Source organism: Balaenoptera acutorostrata, chromosome X (assembly GCF_949987535.1).
Source record: "Balaenoptera acutorostrata chromosome X, mBalAcu1.1, whole genome shotgun sequence".
Taxonomy (NCBI): Eukaryota; Metazoa; Chordata; class Mammalia; order Artiodactyla; family Balaenopteridae; genus Balaenoptera; species Balaenoptera acutorostrata.
The window spans coordinates 42865754-42886262 of record NC_080085.1 but is presented as its reverse complement, the minus strand read 5'-3'; the positions used below and the strand labels follow the sequence as shown (position 1 = coordinate 42886262).

Here is a 20509-nt window from a genome sequence, read left to right as displayed (position 1 = left end):
CGTTTCCGCAGCTAGAAGCGTCTCCTGGAGACCCTCCGCGCGCAGACTGGCCATCAGTACGCAGGCGCAGAGGACCCAAGGAGCGGCTTAATATCTTGCGGAGGGATAATTTGAGAAGAGGAGGCGTGGTTCAATCTAATTACCTCTCATTGATTTGCCTCTGTCTCTGAGGGCGTGGCCTCGGTGCCCCCTTCTCGGAATAAGGGCCTGTGGAATCTGGTTCTCTCTCGGCTTCGGAGGCGTAGCTTAGGGCGGGCCCTTGAGCCACCCCTCAACGATTGGCCGCCTCACCCAGAGGGCGTGGCCCAGCGAGCTGTCTATTCTCTCTGCGGTCACTTCCTGTGGAGTTTCCCCAGCCCAGGGAGGAGGGGGAAGAGGACAAGGGGGAGGAGGGCGGTCGTCCGGGGTTAGGTTGGGGGGGGTGTTGGTCCGTTCTGGGCGGGGGATGACTCACAGCCCATCCCATCTCCCCGACGCCGCCCGCCCGCGCAGAGCTTGCTCCATGGCTTAGCGGAGGAGGCGGTGGCGAGCGGGGGAGGGGGACTCTTATTTTGTTAGGGGGACCGGGCCGAGGCCCGACCGGCCTGGCAGGGCTCGCCCGGGGCCGGGCGTCATGTCTCATGCGGCCGAGCCAGCTCGGGACGGCGTAGAGGCCAGCGCGGAGGGTCCTCGAGCCGTGTTCCTGCTGTTGGAGGAGCGCAGGCCGGCCGACTCGGCCCAGCTGCTCAGGTGCGGGACCGCCTGGGACCGGTAGTGCTAACTGGGGTTCCCGGGGGCCTGATCTGGGGGCAGCGGGGGCCCAGGACTGTGATTGGAGGCCCTCGGCCTAGTCTTGGAGGACGTCTGGGCGCCCGACTTGTGGGGGCACCTAAGGAATCTGGCGGTGGCTTGCTTGGACTGAGGCTTAAAGGAGTCGTGGAAGTGCATTAAGGGAGGCCTAGTTCGGATTTGGGGGGGGCCCTTGACTGGGTCTCGAGGGACTGATTCTGTTGTGTCCAAGAACTAGTCTAGGGTAGCTGAACTTCGGGGACTGAGACTCTGACTAGAGGCTGAATTTGGGGTCTTTGAGTCAGATATGAGGGGAATGAATTTGAGGGGGCACTCTGTAGGTGAGGCACTGATTTTTAAGGGACTTTTTCCCTCAGAGAAGGCGTCCTAAGATATAGAGGTGCTGTCTTGGGAGCTTGGTGACTCCCAGTGGCTGGTTGCTGGAGGCTGTGTTTGGGGATAAAATGACTCTGGAGGGATTTGGGGGTATCTCGGATATACTGCGTGGGACCAGCCTTGTGAGTGTGTGTGAGTGAACAAGAAAAGCAACATTCATCAAGACTTGATCAGAATAATCCCTTCACCTGCCCACCCATCCAGCTGGGTAGTGGAAAAGCCCTCTTCCCACACCCCATAGGGGCTTGAATGGGAAACAGTCAGACAGACAGGCAATGGAGATGGTGCTACCTCTTAGCCCAGAGAAGGCCTCAGACCTTATTTTGGAACCCAGAGGAGGGTCTTGTTCCTGCTGCCACCTGCCCTAGCCTCTCAGCCAGCTCTTTTCACCCCCTACACACACACAGACACAGAGGGTTTTTTTTTATCTCACCTTCCCAGTCTGTCTTTCAGGCCCTGGAGACAATCTTGAATCTGACCCTAGAGCTGGAATGAGCACCAATTGCACCATCCCTGCCTGGGTGGGTCCTCTCTGACCTCTTAGCCTTACTTCCATCAGCGGGCCTGGAAGCCCCAGCCCTCTCTGTCCATACCGTGCCCATTCCAGTGCCCACCTCTTCCAACTTCTGTGCAATCGAAGTGTGAGCATGGGAGGGGGCTTTGCCTACTTTCTGTCTGGGATTGTGCTGAGCTCAGCGGCTCCCCAGCTTCCTCTTCCCGACTTCCTGGGGTGGTTTTAGGGCCCCGTCTGTGAGTGAGGAAAGGGAGGAAGACAGATTCTTGGGGAGGGGCAAGTCAACGACAATCTCAGGATTCTAAATCTTTGACTAAATTCAAGGATGCATATCTATCTGCCTGCATGTTAATGTCCCCTACACACTAGTGTCTTGCAGCCAGCATGGAGGGTTGAGCAGGAGCCTTTCAATATATGAATTTACCATCTCCTGATGCCTTTATAACAACCTAGATCATCACAGTAGTGGCGATAGTTGAAAGGGACTGGTGTACATGGCTTCTTAGTTTGTGTGTCAGTGGGTGTTGGTATTGGAGATGTGTTTGTGTTTTGATCTATCGAAAAAACTGGAGAGTGCTGGGCAAGCTCCTCTGACCAAGAAAAGAATGTTCCTATAAAGCAGATCATCCACCCAAATTCTCCCTCTTGTCAATCCAGATTGTTGGACTGAGGGGAGCCCTTGTTATTTCCATCTTGTTTTTGGATGCGTGTTCGCATCCCACAAACTCTGGCTGGGGCAGGGTTGGTGGCCGGGAGCTCTTTTGGGAAGTAGTGGATCCTTCAGTAAAGTGAATCAGCTACCCCAGTTCTCTTTGTGATGCATTCAGTTTGTGTTACAATGGACTGTTCTGCCGAGGGAAGCCCCTACCGTGCAGTATGCCTGTGGACCTATGTGGGCTCACATTCAGCAGCCAGGAAAACAATGGGGGGTGTGGGGGCTGGGAGAACTCTGAATGCAAAGTCAGGAATCCCACAAAGTGAATTGTCATTCCTCAATTCTTCGTTTCTATTCTCCTGAAACCCAGGTTGTACACCCAGGTGATTGTTAGATCGAGGAGCTGGGGTCCAGGCTTATTATTTTTAATCTTAAGGACCTATGGGTAACACGGAGCAAAAGAGAGTGGAGAGGGGAGAAGACATGGGAATTCATGGTGGTGGTTTCAGCAAAGTGGCCGAATGTGAGGGATACACTCTATTCTCCTCTCTCCTGGTGTATGCTTCTCTTCTCTTCTTTTCTCTTCTGTCTCTGTCTCTGTCTCTCTCAGGGGAATGACGTCTCCATACAATCACTGACCCTCACCCCTGCCTTCCCCCCACCCTCAGCCTGAACTCTTTGCTTCCGGAATCGGGGATTGTTGCTGACATCGAATTAGAAAACGTCCTTGATCCTGACAGCTTCTACGAGCTCAAAAGCCAACCCCTATCGCTACGCTCAAGGTATGTCTCCTCTCTCTGACTCCCCTTCTGATTCCTCAGGCCCCTCCATCCCCTCTTGATGGGCAGAGGCCCTCAGTGCCAGTCCAACCCATTCTCTCACCAGCCTGAATTTTTCAGATAGTAAAATTAAGAGCCAGAAAGAGCATGTGGAAAGCAGGAGGCCAAGCTAGGATTCTAGTATCTCAGACAAAATCTCCCTTGCTTCCTCCCCCACCTGCACATCCATTCATAGATTAAAATTGCAGCGTGCCTGGAGTTCCCAGACACAGGGCGTGGCCTGATCAAGCCCAGCCCCCAAGTAGGCGGAGCCGTTCCCATAACCCCTGGTCACCCTCCCCCCAACTCAGCAAATTCACCCACTCCCAGCCCTTGAAGAACCCCTGCTGGTCTCTTCTTTCCCCCAAGCTTGGAAGTCTAAATGTGCTGAGTCATGGGCCTGGGCTCTAAGAGAGGGGAGGGGACCTGGAAGAGGGGCAGGAAGAGAGGATTGTGAAATCGCTGAGATTTTCAAGACTGACTAGCTCCTGGGACCAGAGGCCCAGGCAGGGGAGGAAGAAGGGCCTGCGGTTGCCCATATAGCCTGATGCCCACTCCCAGGAGCTCAGGGAGCATCTCCAGCCCCAAATTGAGCTTAATGAACCCTCTGTGTCCGTATCTACTCCCACAACCTCAATTCTGTTTCCTTCTGCTCTCCTTTAAATAGCTCGCAGAGCTGAACAATAATGGTATCTCCGCTTGATATACGAACAGGCCCAAATCCAGGCTTCACCATAAGGACTGAGGGCTAAAGTTACCCCACCAGACTGTGACCCCTGAGGGCTGTGACCAGGTCTGGTTCCTTTATCTCCCCTCCACACTGTGGCTTCTGAAGGCAGAGAACAGGCCAGGTTCTATGTCTGCTCCATCGCACTATGACTTCTTAGGCTTGGGCCGAGACTTTTAGCTTACCTGTGGCCCCGTATTTCCCATTCCACAGCCTCCCAATATCACTGCAGGCCACACCAGCCACCCCAGCTACACTCTCTGCATCATCTTCTGCAGGGGGCTCCAGGACCCCTGCCATGTCGTCATCTTCTTCATCGCGGGTCTTGCTGCGGCAGCAGCTAATGCGGGCCCAGGCCCAGGAGCAGGAGAGGCGTGAGCGTCGGGAACAGGCTGCAGCCTCTCCCTTCCCTAGTCCTGCACCTGCCTCTCCTGCCATCTCTGTGGTTGGCGTCTCTGCTGGGGGCCACACATTGGGTCGTCCTCCCCCTGCTCAGGTGCCCAGGGAGGTGCTCAAGGTAAGGTGACATCCAGAGGCCCTGGGAGGGCCTCCTGGTGACTGAGGATTGGTCCTGGTGGCTTTGGGACGAGGTCCTAGGGGCTCTAAGGAAGGTCTCAGGTACTGTTAAAAGGGGGCTGTGCTAGTATCCCATTGTGTTTAGGGTTTCCAAGACGTTCTTGTGGAGTTGTGAGGGGTTCTTGGGGGCCATAGGATGTCTTGGTGGATCATGGAGGCTCATGAGTGCCCTGAGTGGGCCCTGGAGTCTGTGAAGTGGCTTTGTAGGAAGCACTTCACATATGGTTATGCATTAGGAATTCTTTGGCCATTGGAGTGCCTTGGGAAGCCATGTACAGTTCCCACGTCTGTTAGGTGGGGTCACAGGCTTTGCGGGGGGCCTCTTGGGGACTGTGACAGGGTGCTCCAGAAACTCTGAAGGATTCTGCCACCCATGGGTAGATCTTGAGGGCTGTGAAGGATCTCTGAGAAAGGGAGTTTGGGTCCTAGGGGAGACTTTAATCAGTATTTGGGAGCGGGAGAGGGTTCTCAGATTCTGGGCCTGGTTTGCCATCCTGAGCCTAGGAACAGATGACTTCTGAGGGGCAAGCTGGGGCTCAGAGTCACCCCTCTGAGCCCTGTTCTACCTTGTTCCCTCCCATCCTGTCTCCCCCGCATTCCACAGGTGCAGACCCATCTGGAGAACCCGACGCGCTACCACCTGCAGCAGGCGCGCCGGCAGCAGGTGAAGCAGTACCTGTCCACCACACTTGGGCCCAAGCTGGCGTCCCAGGCCCTCACCCCACCACCGGGGGCTGCTAGTGCCCAGCCACTCCCCGCCCCTGAGGCTGCCCACGCTACTGGCCCCACTGGCAGTGCTCCCAACAGCCCCATGGCGCTGCTCACCATCGGGTCTAGCTCGGAGAAGGAGGTGAGTGGCTGCGGACGACCCGCCCATGCTCCCCCTGCCCCAACTTCTTCTAAGGCTCTTCCATATTTCTTCTCCCAGATTGATGATGTCATCGATGAGATCATCAGCCTGGAGTCCAGTTACAACGATGAGATGCTCAGCTATCTGCCCGGAGGCACCACGGGGCTGCAGCTCCCCAGCACGGTGAGGCCCTGAGATGGGAGGTTGGTCTAAAAATTAGCACATCCCTCTATCACTGAGGGATATCTTATATACACCCGGGCTAGCTGTGTACATAAGAGACTGTCACCTTGGATTGTACTGAGATAGAGATAGAGGCTGTATGTTGAGAATGGGGCACAACAGTGCCCTGGGGCCATGTTGAACTGCATGGAGAGGTGAACCTTGTAGTTTTTGATATATACACGGTGGGGACTTCATGGAGCTATTAGGGCATACCGAAGCACTCAAGCTTCATTGTGGGAGGGACCAAGAAGTGGGACTCTTGTAGCATTTTGTTTGTTTGTTTTGAGTGTAAGACAGGTTTCTTTTTTTTTCTTTTTTTTAAATAATTCTTTATTTTTATTTATTTATTTTGGCTGTGTTGGGTCTTCGTTTCTGTGTGAGGGCTTTCTCCAGTTGCGGCAAGCGGGGGCCACTCTTCATCGCGATGTGCGGGCCTCTCACTATCGCGACCTCTCTTGTTGCGGAGCACAGGCTCCAGACGCGCAGGCTCAGTAGTTGTGGCTCACGGGCCTAGTTGCTCCGCGGCATGTGGGATCTTCCCAGACCAGGGCTCGAACCTGTGTCCCCTGCACTGGCAGGCAGATTCTCAACCACTGTGCCACCAGGGAAGCCCCAAGACAGGTTTCTTTTCATTAAGTTTTCCTAAACTTGTCTCATGTTTACTGAATGTTTTTCTTTGTGTAAGAACGTAACCTGGAGCTTTAACAAACCAATCTGGACAATGCAACCTGGATAAATGCTTGTCTGCACACAAGTCATCAATTACCATTCTCTGGCCTGGCCTCCATGTAAATCCAATTGGTCTTAAAGCCTATCTAAACAGAGAGCAAGCAGACCACATCATCTTATTTCTAGTTTAAACTTTAAACCTCAAATTCACCCCCATCCCAAGACCCACACCCTCCCCCACACACAAAAGAAAATTTTTAGAAGAAATGGCCATTAAGAACTGAGGCAGTTGCCTAAGAATTGGCTTAATCCTGCAGCCAGCACTCTAAAGTAGCTCTTGGCTTCACAGCAGGCCAGCTGGAACTCTTGAAGCAGGACAGGTAGAGAATGGATAGAGGGTGCTCTGAGAACAGGGCCAAGTCCTGGTGCTGCGAGGCTTCCACACATGCTTACACTCCAACATAAATACACTTCCACCTTTCTCCTCTAAGTGATGTTTCTCTATAGCACTTTAGAGCTTGTAACTCTCTAAATTTTTTAGTGCAGAGATGGACAGAAACTTATTCTAAACATGCAAGGTATAATCTTATTTCTAACAACATAGGCCAAAATTAACAGAGAAGCTCTCTGTTATACAGATTATCTTCTTGCGTTTTGAATGTACCAGGACATTCAGGTCATGAAGACACACCTAGACCATGAAGTGATTGGAACATGATATGCCAAAGGTGTCCAGATTTGATGTGGTTGGACCTTGAAGTGACTAGAACATACCACATCTCTTACAGTGAACTGTGCCGAGAGGCTGGGTCATTGTAAAGACTGGATAAAACTTCCTAGAGCAGGAGATGCACCAATGAATTTTAACATTCTGGTTCTGAACATTCCAAGAGTCTCATAACTCGCTTTGGGACATACCAAGTGGCTATAGCTTTACTTCTTTCCAGCTTATCAAGAGGAAAGAAGCACATGTAAAAATGGTACCAATTTATCAGAATTTTTCATTGATTTGGGCACAGCTAGAGATTGGATGGATCCAGCAGACTAGTGGGGGTTTCAAGAGATGAAAACTCATCAAGAGGTGGGACTAATTACTTATGGATTAGTTCGTTGCCCTAGGGTGTATCCAGGAGAGTGTGAAGGAGAAAAAAAAAACAAACTAGGCTGACATAAAAACAGTGCTTGTTGAGTAGTTGGACAAGAAATCCTGAGAGATCAGAATGTGCAAGAGGGTGCCGGATCAGAACCTCGGTGCATGGCAGCCTGAGACTGTATGCAACGCAGTCACAGCAAAAGACTGGAGGTTGGGCTGGAACTCTCCAAAAGGCCAGATTTTGGGTGGAATGTTGCCATGACAATTTCCCAAGGTCTGAGAAGACTGGGTTGGAGTGTTCCAAGAATGCTGAGTTGGAATGTAGCTCTAGGAGGGGCTGAAATGTTGCATTGGAGCTGACAAAGACCTGAGAAGGGTGGTTTTCTGGCACTTCTCAGAGCCAGTGCCAGGGTTTGGGAGAGGGGCTTCAGAAGTCACTGGGGGATTCGAGGGGCTGTGGGGACACGATGAGCAGGCCAGGCAGGCTCCAGTCCCCCAGCAAAGCAGGGTAGGTCCCCTTGACCCTGTCTTCCCTGTTGAGTGGCTGTGTGAAATTCCCTTGAAGGAGAAGGAAGGGTTCCCATGCTGAGCCAGCCAATCCTTGCATGAGGGGGCCCATCTTTGGGGTGAGTGGAGGGTCAGGAACCTGGTCGAAGAAGGGGCCGAGCCTGGGGTCTGTTTCCAACCATCGTTTTTCCACTCTCCCTGCCTGCAGCTGCCTGTGTCAGGGAATCTGCTTGATGTGTACAGTAGTCAGGGCGTGGCCACGCCAGCCATCACTGTCAGCAACTCCTGTCCAGCTGAGCTGCCGAACATCAAACGGGAGATCTCTGGTAAGGGCCAGGGTCTTGGCCCCGTGCAATTATCATATACCCCAGGGTGAGCCCCATATCTACCAGGTCTGGGGGTCAGGCCTGATTCTAAGGGAAGAGGGTTTAAACAGACAGAAATGGGGGCTGTTTGCCATCTTTGTCCATATGGCCCGTGGTCCTGCTTTCACTCCACTCCCTCTCCTCGGGTTTAACAAGTGGCCTGTCACCATGGCTTCTTTAAAAATTGTAAAAATGGTGGCACTTCGCTTGCTTGCGCCCACCAAAGCCTACCCCAGCGGCTGCACATGCTGCCCACCGTCGTCTGTCATCTTTCCCAGACCCAGAGGCCCTGACCACCTCCTGCACTCTCTTCCAGAGACAGAGGCCAAGGCCCTTTTGAAGGAACGGCAGAAGAAAGACAATCACAACCTGAGTGAGTGAGAGCGCGTGCTCCTGCCCACGTGCCGTGCAGCCCTGCCTCACTCTGCGCCCGGCCTTCCTTGGGGGCCTCTCCCTGCAGCAGCCTCCCAATTCCCCAGTTTCTCCTCTTCGCTTCTCAGCCTATTGACGACTCTTTCCCACTTTCTCTTTCTCTCCCCCGCCTTCAAAGTTGAACGTCGCAGGCGATTCAACATTAACGACAGGATCAAGGAGTTGGGCACCCTCATCCCCAAGTCCAGTGACCCGTGAGTCTGGGCCAGGAGCCCCAGGCCGGTGGAAGGTGGGGTGGGGGCCCCACTCCCTGAAAGTCATTCCCGGGTGGGCCTGCCCTAAGTGGGAACCACCCGGGCAGTCCTGCTCCTTTGCCCCTTTCTCACCCAGCTTTCCTCACCCTGAGCAGGGTTGCAGCCCCTCACCGTGTTCCCATCTAAAGTTTTAGGTGCATGACATTATGGTCCATGACATTATGGTCCACGTTGTCTGCCCCCCGTACGACATAGACAGTTTTCCGCTTATTTAGTACCTCCTTTATTTACTCAAAAAATGTATTGAGCTGCTTCTGCTTTGTGCCAGGTACCATGCTAGGCCCTGAGGATACCAGAGGGAACAAAATGCACAAAAATCCCTGACCTCATGGAACTGATGTTTTAGTGGGGGCAGACAGACAGCAAACAAGATAAATATGTAAACTCCGGTGGTTATGATGAGTGTTGTGGAGAGGAATCAAGAACGGAGGGAAGATGGGATATTGGGGAGGGTCACAGTTTGGGGTGAGGAGGGTGGGGAGAGGGCAGGCCTCAACTGATGAGGAAGTACTTGAATAAAGAGCCTAAAGAGGTGAGGCAGGAGCCATCTGGGTGTCTGAGAGAAGAGTGTTCAAGGTGGAGGGCAGAGCTGGGCTGGAGGCCCTGAGGTGGGAATGATTTTCCATGTTCTAGGAGCATTGAGAAGCCAGTGTGGCCGCAGTGAGATGAATCAGAGGGTCATGGGTAAGAGGAGCAGTATGGGATCAGGTCAGAGAGGGCTTCCTGGGTTCGGGGTGTGATGGGGCATCATTGGAAGGTTCCAGGCAGGTGGTTTTCATCCGAGCATTCCATACCCTTGATGTCCCTCTGCCTCAAGTTCTAGGCACGTGGCGGGGTGCTCCATCTACCTGGTGCAATCGCCCCCTTCAGCTCCCGAGAGACTCCATGTGCAGCATTCCCTTCTTTCCTCCCCCTCGGGCCCCACAGGGAGATGCGCTGGAACAAGGGCACCATCTTGAAAGCCTCTGTGGATTACATCCGCAAGTTGCAGAAGGAGCAACAGCGCTCCAAAGACCTGGAGAGCCGGCAGCGATCCCTGGAGCAAGCCAACCGCAGCCTGCAGCTCCGAATTCAGGTCTGGAAGGAGGAGGCGGTGGCAGGGGTGAGGGGGGCTTCCTGGAGGCAGAGGCAGAGGGAGAACAGGCTAGGATTTCTCCGCCTGGCATATTTGGGGGATCCCCGGGCTTCCTGACTCACATGATGATGATAAGTAGTAATCATGACATTAGCAATAATAATAATGAATATTGGTTAACGGACACGGTGTTTTATCTTGTGCCATGCACTATGACAAGAGCCTTATCTCCATTTACTAAGTTAATCACAACAATCCTGTGAGACAGGGACCGTTATTATACCCACTTTCTAGGTTGGGACTCTGAGGCTCAGAGACGGTAAGCAATTTGCCTGAAGTTACGCAACTAGTGAGTGGCAGAGGCTGAATTCGAACCCAGGCAGCCTACCCTTTTAACTGTTATATCCTCTGCCTCTGAGGGACTCTGAACCCCATCTTATCCCACCCCCACCACCCACCCCCCTACGTTTTGCAGGAGCTAGAACTGCAGGCCCAGATCCATGGTCTGCCAGTGCCTCCCACCCCAGGGCTGCTCTCACTGGCCACAACTTCAGCCTCTGACAGTCTCAAGCCAGAGCAGCTGGATGTTGAAGAGGAGGGCAGGCCAGGCACAGCAACATTTCATGCAGCGGGGGGACCTGCCCAGAGTACTCCCCATCAGCAGCCCCCAGCGCCACCCTCCGATGCCCTTCTGGACCTGCACTTTCCCAGCGACCACCTGGGGGATCTGGGGGACCCCTTCCACCTGGGGCTGGAGGACATTCTGATGGAGGAGGAGGAGGGGGTGGTGGGGGGACTGTCAGGGGGCGCCCTGTCCCCACTGCGGGCTGCCTCCGATCCCCTGCTTTCTTCAGTATCCCCCGCAGTCTCCAAGGCCAGCAGTCGCCGCAGCAGCTTCAGCATGGAGGAGGAGTCCTGATCAGGCCTCACCCCTCCCCTGGGACTTCCCCACCCAGGAAAGGAGGACATGTCAGGATGAGGCCCCGCCTTTTCCCCCACCTTTTCATGAGACTGCCCTGCCCAGGTGTACTGGGGGAAGAGGAGACTGATGAGGCCCCACCCCTGTAACCAAGCAAGGGGGAGGAGTCAGATGAGGCCCCACCCCTTCCCCACAGGACAGGCCAATGCAGGTATTTCAGACGTGGAGAAGGTAGGGACATCAGGGCCTGTCTCTTGCAGAACGCAGCCTCACCCCTGCCCCGTGGGACCCGCCCTTGCCCAGGTGAGGGAAGGAGACAGGATGAGGTCAGCCGCTGGCCCCTAGGGACTGTCCTAGCCATGTTTCCTGGGATAAAGAGTGTCAGGATACTGCTCCATCCCCTCTCTTGGAACCAACAGTCTAGTCTATCCTGGCAAGGAAGAGGAGTCAAAATGGAGGTCCCACCCTGGGGGTTTAAGCCCTGCCCCTTCCCCGTGAACCCTGCCCTGTGCAGGCAAGGAACAGAAGTGAGGATGAGAGCCAACCCCTTTACCTGGGAACTCAGTCCTGGCCTTCTAGCAATGGAGGAGTCAGGCCCCGCCCTTTCCCTATAGGAACAGCCCAGCGCAGGTATTTCAGGTGTGGAGGAGTCAGTAAGATCGGGCAACTTTGTGGAGATCACAGCCCTCGTCTCTTAGCAACATCCCATCCAATCATTCCACACTGCAGGGAGGAGTGGTACTTAAGCTCCCCCGCCTTAACCTGGGACCATTGTGACTTAACCTAGGAGGGCTCTAAGCCGACCTGGCCCTTGAAGAAGGGGGCAGATCTTGAAATCTTGTGGGTTGACATTCCAGACCTAGATCAGGAGTGAGTGAGAGTTAGACCCCCACACTTGGGCAGAGTTTTACCTCCTTCCTTGAAGGGTAGATTGGGGAGGTGATGGAGATAAGGGGGTACTGGGTCCATGTTCCCAGAACCAGCACCCCGGTACTCTTTTTTAACATGTAGAGGAACAAGATGAAGGAAGGGGCCTTTCCAGGGAGTTCCCCAGCCCAGGAACAAGTGGAAGCCTGTCTCACCAAGGCAGAGGCTTAGGGGGAGGATTGCAAAAACATATATACCCCCCTCTTTTGTTTATCTGATTTTTTTACTGACCCCCTACTCAGAAGCTAGGTCACCCCCAACCTCTGGCCTCCACCTAGTTCTCCATTTGGAGAAATCTTCCCCATTTCAGAGTTATCAAGAGACACTCCCTGCCCATCCCCATCCCTCCTACCCCATACACCCAAGGTTGTCAGCTTTGGATTGTTGGGGCCGAGCCCCGAGGAGGGTGTACTAAGGGGTCTGTAGGTTTGTGATTAAAATAATAAATGCTAGGCGTGTTTGATGCGCTTTTAACTTTGGCAAAGAGTCTCCTGTCCTTGCTTTTTGTCTGTGCAATGAGCATGGCTCATGAAGGTTCTTGGAAGAAACAGATTTGAGAGGGATGCGTACAAGAATTTAGATAGAGGGGCTGGAGAAAACAATGTACAAACAAAAGCAATCAGTCCTTAACTGTCTGCTAGGCAGCCTCCTAACTGTTGCAAGCGTTTTACCCAATTTATTATTCTAAGGAATATTCATCAAGAAAGTACTGATTCTTACTCCTATTTCACGTTTGAAGAAACACGAATAGAACAGGGTTTAAGTAACTATCTGACGATATACAGCTGGTAAATGGATGAAGCGCTAAATGGTAAAGTTAGGTGAGGGCTCTGGTTTGAACAATGTCATTGAGGACAGACGGGCCAATGAAGATTTTCTTGCAAGTTCACTTTTGAAGCTGATAAGGAAATAGATGAGGATATCTCCTGGCAGACAGTAGAGGTGTTCCAGCTGGTGGAAATGGCAAAGACAAAAACCGTAAAGGTAGAGGAACAAGCAAACAACTCGGTTTTGGAACCGGTGTTGACATTTGGGGGGAATTTAAATGGAAGTGAATAGACACAAGTATCTTAGGCTGGGGAAAAAATATTCCTGGAATTTCTCAACCGAACTGACTCCCAGGGCAGGTATAAGGCCTGGTCCTGTGTCACCCCCATCAGGCTGTGACCACCACACTTGCTGCCTGCCCCTTTCTAGCCTAACATACTGTGAGCCCTAGGGCCTGGTTGCTGAACCTCTACCACCAGACTGGTGGCTCCCTGATAGCTTTATTTTTTTTCTCCTCAAATTGGCTATATTCTCTTTATTTTACAAAGATAACATGTAATACCCAGAAGTGTTTTTTTTTTAACTTTGTATTCTGAAATAATTTTAGATTTACAGAAGTGTGGCAAAGGCAGTAGAGAGAGTTCTCATACCTGTTATCCAGCTCCCCCTAATGTTAACAGCTTGGATAACCATGGCACATTTATTAAGGCTAAGAAAATCACATTGGCACAGTACTAGGAACTCCAGACTTTATTTGGATTTCACTGGTTTTTCCACGAATGTCTTTTTTCTGTTCTAGGATCCAAATAAGGATACTTTGTTATCTCTTTCTGTGTAACAAATTACCACAATCTTAGTGGCTAAAAAATCATGCATTCATTATCTCCCAATTTTTGCAGGTCAGGCAGCCAGGCTGGCTTAGCTGGCTCCTCTACTCCAGTGGCTCTCAAGAAGGTACAATCAGGGGAGGTGTGGGCAGGACTGAGGACTCATCTGAAAGCCAGACTGGGGAAGAATCTGCTCTACACTTGCACTCACATGGTTTGGGGCAGTTCTCAGTTCTCTGCAGCCTGTTAAACAGAGGGCCTCAGTTCCTTGCTGGCTGTCGGCTGGAGGTGCACTCAGTCCTGACCATGTGTGCCTTTCCTTCCATGAGGCAGCTCACAGCATAAGTACTTTGCTTCATCAAAGTCAGCAATAGAAGAGTGTGCTAGCAAAACAGAAGTTACTATCTGTTGTAATCTAATCATGGAAGTGACATACCCTCACCATTGAGGCATTCTGTTGGTTAGAAGCAAGTTACTCACGGGAGAGGATTACACAAGATCATGAATAGCAGTAGGACCACTGGGGGGACATCTTAGAAGCTCCCTACCACATTGGGTTGAGCTGTCATATCTTCTTGGTCTCCTCTGACAGTTTCTGTCTGCCCATTGAGAAGGCCTAGACATTGTGCTATTCCAGAAGCAACAAGCACATCTAGTACCCACATCTTGGTTTCTAAATGCCATTCTCCAATGAAAGGAACCAGGGCTCCTTGGAGAAATGGCTGATTTTAAGGCCGGGGAAGGGAAACACATGATGAGCCTGGAGCACTGTGTGGTACCAGAAAGTAAGGAAGAACCTAAACAAAAAAAGATGGGAGTGTGTCATAAAGATGCAGGAGCCAACCTAAAAGAACTCCCAATAACCAAAGATGGAGCAATCTGAGCAACAAAAAAATAATGATAGTGCTGTATTGTAGTCCAAAAACTAAATATCCATGATTCCATACTTATATATATCAGTGATATAATTGGGTAAGTAAATAAATGCTGGAGATGGGATAACTCTTCCTTGCATTAGAATTCCAAATAATAAATATAGAAGGAATGAGATAAATAGAAAATTACCATTAGAATACCACAGTAATACTGGGGAGTGGATCCACAGCTAAACGCTAAATGGTTTCTTTTTGTTTTGTTTGTTTGTTTGTTTGTTTTTTTTGCTAGGGGGCACTACAAGCCCAGGATTATTTTATTTTATTTTATTTTATTTTATTTTATTTTATTTATTTATTTTTAATCAGTCATCAATTTTATACACATCACTGTATACATGTCAATCCCAATCGCCCAATTCAGCACACTACTATCCCCACCCCACCACAGTTTTCCCCCCTTGGTGTCCATATGTTTGTTCTCTACATCTGTGTCTCAACTTCTGCCCTGCAACCCGGTTCATCTGTACCATTTTTCTAGGGTCCACATACATGCGTTAATATACGATATTTGTTTTTCTCTTTCTGACTTACTTCACTCTGTATGACAGTCTCTAGATCCATCCACGTCTCAACAAATGACTCAATTTCGTTCCTTTTTATGGCTGAGTAATATTCCATTGTATATATGTACCACAACTTCTTTATCCATTCGTCTGTCGATGGGCATTTAGGTTGCTTCCGTGACCTGGCTATTGTAAATAGTGCTGCAATGAACATTGGGGTGCATGTGGCTTTTTGAATTACGGTTTTCTCTGGGTATATGCCCAGTAGTGGGATTGCTGGGTCATATGGTAATTCTATTTTTAGTTTTTTAAGGAACCTCCATACTGTTCTCCATAGTGGCTGTATCAATTTACATTCCCACCAACAGTGCAAGAGGGTTCCCTTTTCTCCACACCCTCTCCAGCATTTGTTGTTTGTAGATTTTCTGATGATGCCCATTCTAACTGGTGTGAGGTGATACCTCATTGTAGTTTTGATTTGCATTTCTCTAATAATTAGTGATGTTGAGCATCTTTTCAAGTGCTTCGTGGCCGTCTGTATGTTTTCTTTGGAGAAATGTCTATTTAGGTCTTCTGCCCATTTTTGGATTGGGGTGTTTGTTTCTTTAATATTGAGCTGAATGAGCTGTTTATATATTTTGGAGATTAATCCTTTGTCCGTTGATTCGTTTGCAAATATTTTCTTCCATTCTGAGGGTTGTCTTTTCGTCTTGTTTATGGTTTCCTTTGCTGTGCAAAAGCTTTGAAGTTTCATTAGGTCCCACTTGTTTATTTTTGTTTTTATTTCCATTACTCTAGGAGGTGGATCAAAAAAGATCTTGCTGTGATTTATGTCAAAGAGTGTTCTTCCTATGTTTTCCTCTAAGAGTTTTATAGTGTCCACTCTTACATTTAGGTCTCTAATTCATTTTGAGTTTATTTTTGTGCATGGTGTTAGGGAGTATTCTAATTTCATTCTTTTACATGTAGCTGTCCAGTTTTCCCAGCACCACTTATTGAAGAGACTGAATTTTCTCCATTGTATATCTTTGCCTCCTTTGTCATAGATTAGTTGACCATAGGTACGTGGGTTTATCTCTGGGCTTTCTATCTTGTTCCATTGATCTATGTTTCTGTTTTTGTGCCAGTACCATATTGTCTTGATTACTGTAGCTTTGTAGTATAGTCTGAAGTCAGGGAGTCTGATTCCTCGAGCTCCATTTTTTTCCCTCAAGACTGCTTTGGCTATTCGGGGTCTTTTGTGTCTCCATACAAATTTTAAGATGATTTGTTCTAGTTCTGTAAAACATGGCATTGGTAATTTGATAGGGATTGCATTGAATCTGTAGATTGCTTTGGGTAGTATAGTCATTTTCACAATATTGATTCTTCCAATCCAAGAACATGGTATATCTCTCCATCTGTTGGTATCATCTTTAATTTCTTTCATCAGTGTCTTATAGTTTTCTGCATACAGGTCTTTTGTCTCCCTAGGTAGGTTTATTCCTAGGTATTTTATTCTTTTTTTTGCAATGGTAAATGGGAGTGTTTCCACAATTTCTCTTTCAGATTTTTCATCATTAGTGTATAGGAATGCAAGAGATTTCTGTGCATTAATTTTGTATCCTGCAACTTTACCAAATTCATTAATTAGCTCTAGTAGTTTTCTGGTGGCAGTTTTAGGATTCTCTATGTATAGTATCATGTCATTCGCAAACAGTGACAGTTTTACTTCTTCTTTTCCAATTTGTATTCCTTTTATTTCTTTTTCTTCTCTGATTGCCGTGGCTAGGACTTCCAAAACTATGTTGAATAATAGTGGTGAGAGTGGACATCCTTGTCTTGTTCCTGATCTTAGAGGAAATGCTTTCAGTTTTTCACCATTGAGAGTGATGTTTGCTGTGGGTTTGTCGTATATGGCCTTTATTATGTTGAGGTAGGTTCCCTCTATGCCCACTTTCTGGAGAGTTTTTATCAGAAATGGGTGTTGAATTTTGTCAAAAGCTTTTTCTGCATCTATTGAGATGATCATATGGTTTTTATTCTTCCATTTGTTAATATGGTGTATCACATTGATTGATTTATGTATATTGAAGAATCCTTGCATCCCTGGGATAAATCCCACTTGATCATGGTGTATAATCCTCTTAATGTGTTGTTGGATTCTGTTTGCTAGTATTTTGTTGAGGACTTTTGCATCTATATTCATCAGTGATATTGGTCTGTAATTTTCTTTTTTTGTAGTATCTTTGTCTGGTTTTGGTATCAGGGTGATGGTGGCCTCATAGAATGAGTTTGGGAGTGTTCCTTCCTCTGCAATTTTTTGGAAGAGTTTGAGAAGGATAGGTGTTAGCTCTTCTCTAAATGTTTGATAGAATTCACCTGTGAAGCCATCTGGTCCTGGACTTTTGTTTGTTGGAAGATTTTTAATCACAGTTTCAATTTCATTGCTTGTGATTGGTCTGTTCATATTTTCTGTTTCTTCCTGGTTCAGTCATGGAAGGTTATACCTTTCTAAGAATTTGTCCATTTCTTCCAGGTTGTCCATTTTATTGGCATAGAGTTGCTTGTAGTAGTCTCTTAGGATGCTTTGTATTTCTGCGGTGTCTGTTGTAACTTCTCCTTTTTCATTTCTGATTTTATTGATTTGAGTCCTCTCCCTCTTTTTCTTGATGAGTCTGGCTAATGGCTTATCAATTTCGTTTATCTTCTCAAAGAACCAGCTTTTAGTTTTATTGATCTTTGCTATTGTTTTCTTTGTTTCTATTTCATTTTATTTCCACTCTGATCTTTATGATTTCTTTCCTTCTGCCAACTATGGGTTTTGTTTGTTCTTCTTTCTCTAGTTGCTTTAGGTGTAAGGTTAGATTGTTTACTTGAGATTTCTCTTGTTTCTTTAGGTAGGCTTGTATAGCTATAAACTTCCCTCTTAGAACTGCTTTTGCTGCATCCCATAGGTTTTGGATCGTCGTGTTTTCATTGTCATTTGTCTCTAGGTATTTTTTGATTTCCTCTTTGATTTCTTCAGTGATCTCTTGGTTATTTAGTAACGTATTGTTTAGCCTCCATGTGTTTGTATTTTTTACATTTTTTCCCTGTAATGGATTTCTAATCCTCTAGCGTTGTGGTCAGAAAAGATGCTTGATATGATTTCAATTTTCTTAAATTTACTGAGGCTTGATTTGTGACCCAAGATGTGATCTATCCTGGAGAATGTTCCATGCGCACTTGAGAAGAAAGTGTAATCTGCTGTTTTAAGATGGAACGTCCTATAAATATCAATTAAGTCCATCTTGTTTAATGTGTCATTTAAAGCTTCTGTTTCCTTATTTATTTTCATTTTGGATGATCTGTCCATTGGTGTAAGTGAGGTGTTAAAGTCCCCCACTATTATTGTGTTACTGTCGATTTCCTCTTTTATAGCTGTTAGCAGTTGCCTTATGTATTGAGGTGCTCCTATGTTGGGTGCATGTATATTTATAATTGTTATATCTTCTTCTTGGATTGATCCCTTGATCATTGTGTAGTGTCCTTCCTTGTCTCTTGTAACATTCTTTATTTTAAAGTCTATTTTATCTGATATGAGTATAGCTACTCCAGCTTTCTTTTGATTTCCATTTGCATGGAATATCTTTTTCCATCCCCTCACTTTCAGTCTGTATGTGTCCCTAGGTCTGAAGTGGGTCTCTTGTAGACAGCATATATATGGGTCTTGTTTTTGTATCCATTCAGCAAGCCTGTGTCTTTTGGTTGGAGCCTTTAATCCATCCACGTTTAAGGTAATTATCGATATGTATGTTCCTATGACCATTTTCCTAATTGTTTTGGGCTTGTTTTTGTAGGTCCTTTTCTTCTCTTGTGTGTCCCACTTAGAGAAGTTCCTTTAGCATTTGTTGTAGGGCTGTTTTGGTGGTGCTGAATTCTCTTAGCTTTTGCTTGTCTGTAAAGCTTTTGATTTCTCCATCGAATCTGAATGAGATCCATGCCGGGTAGAGTAATCTTGGTTGTAGGTTCTTCCCTTTCATCACTTTAAGTATATCATGCCACTCCCTTCTGTCTTGTAGAGATTCTGCTGAGAAATCAGCTGTTAACCTTATGGGAGTTCCCTTGTATGTTATTTGTCGTTTTTCCTTTGTTGCTTTCAATAATTTTTCTTTGTCTTTAATATTTGCCAGTTTGATTACTATGTGTCTTGGTGTGTTTCTCCTTGGGTTTATCCTGTATGGGACTCTCTGTGCTTCCTGGACTTGGGTGGCTATTTCCTTTCCCATGTTAGGGAAGTTTTCGAGTATAATCTCTTCAAATATTTTCTCTGGTCCTTTCTCTCTCTCTTCTCCTTCTGGGACCCCTGTAATGCAAATGTTGTTGCGTTTAATGTTGTCCCAGAGGTCTCTTAGGCTGTCTTCATTTCTTTTCATTCTTTTTTCTTTAGTCTGTTCTGCAGCAGTGAATTCCACCATTCTGTCTTCCAGGTCACTTATCCGTTCTTCTGCCTCATTTATTCTGCTATTGATTCCTTCTAGTGTAATTTTCATTTCAGTTATTGTACTGTTCATCTCCGTTTGTTTGTTCTTTAATTCTTCTAGGTCTTTGTTAATCATTTCTTGCATCTTCTCGATTTTTGCCTCCATTCTTATTCCAAGGTCCTGGATCATCTTCACTATCATTATTCTGAATTCTTTTTCTGGAAGGTTGCGTATCTCCACTTCATTTAGTTGTTTTTCTGGGGTTTTTTCTTGTTCCTTCATCTGGTATGTAGCCCTCTTCCTTTTCATCTTGTCTATCTTTCTGTGAATGTGGTTTTTGTTCCACAGGCTGCAGGATTGTAGTTTTTCTTGCTTCTGCTGTCTGCCCTCTGGTGGTTGAGGCTATCTAAGAGGCTTGATGGGAGGCTCTGCCTGAACGCTAAATGTTAAAATTAGTGGGCAGAAGAGATATACCCACGCACATATGGTCACCTTATTTTTGATAAAGGAGGCAAGAATATACAATGTAGAAAAGACAGCCTCTTCAATAAGTGGTACTGGGAAAACTGGACAGCTACATGTGAAAGAATGAAATTGGAACACTCCCTAATACCATACACAAAAATAAACTCAAAATGGATTAAAGACCTAAGTTTAAGGCCAGACACTATAAACCTCTTAGAGGAAAACATAGGCAGAACACTCTATGACATAAATCACAGCAAGATCCTTTTTGACCCGCCTCCTAGAGAAATGGGAATAAAAACAAAAATAAACAAATGGGACCTAATGACACTTAAAAGCTTTTGCACAGCAAAGGAAACCATAAACAAGACGAAAAGACAACCCTCAGAATGGGAGAAAATATTTGCAAATGAAGCAACTGACAAAGGATTCATCTCCAAAATTTACAAGCAGCTCACGCAGCTCAATATCCAAAAAACAAAAAACCCAATCCAAAAATGGGCAGAAGACCTAAATAGATATTTCTCCAGAGAAGATATACAGATTGCCAACAAACACATGAAAGAATGCTCAACATCACTAATCATTAGAGAAATGCAAATCAAAACTACAATGATGTATCACCTCACACCAGTCAGAATGGCCATCATCAAAAAATCTACAAACAATAAATGCTGGAGAGGGTGTGGAGAAAAGGGAACCCTCTTGCACTGTTGGTGGGAATGTAAATTGATACAGCCACTATGGAGAACAGTATGGAGGTTCCTTAAAAAACTAAAAATAGAACTACCATACG

At 47.5% G+C, this 20509-nt stretch overlaps 1 protein-coding gene across 2 annotated transcripts; it reads left to right on the top strand.

Annotated features, from left to right (window-relative positions):
* The first annotated feature begins 445 nt into the window (after positions 1-445).
* On the top strand, positions 446-12248 carry TFE3 (transcription factor binding to IGHM enhancer 3). 2 transcript variants are annotated; one of them, XM_007180313.3, is made up of 10 exons: positions 448-729; positions 3002-3115; positions 4092-4395; positions 5059-5304; positions 5383-5487; positions 8007-8124; positions 8480-8536; positions 8714-8789; positions 9777-9924; positions 10400-12248. In XM_007180313.3, exons 1-10 carry the CDS (start codon positions 614-616, stop codon positions 10841-10843), a joined length of 1728 nt encoding a protein of 575 aa, XP_007180375.2. In that variant the 5' UTR covers positions 448-613; the 3' UTR covers positions 10844-12248. The 2 variants fall into 2 exon arrangements, with proteins under 2 accessions (XP_057394697.1, XP_007180375.2); XM_057538714.1 differs by having other exon boundaries at positions 446-729; positions 5059-5487.
* Positions 12249-20509: the final 8261 nt, after the last annotated feature.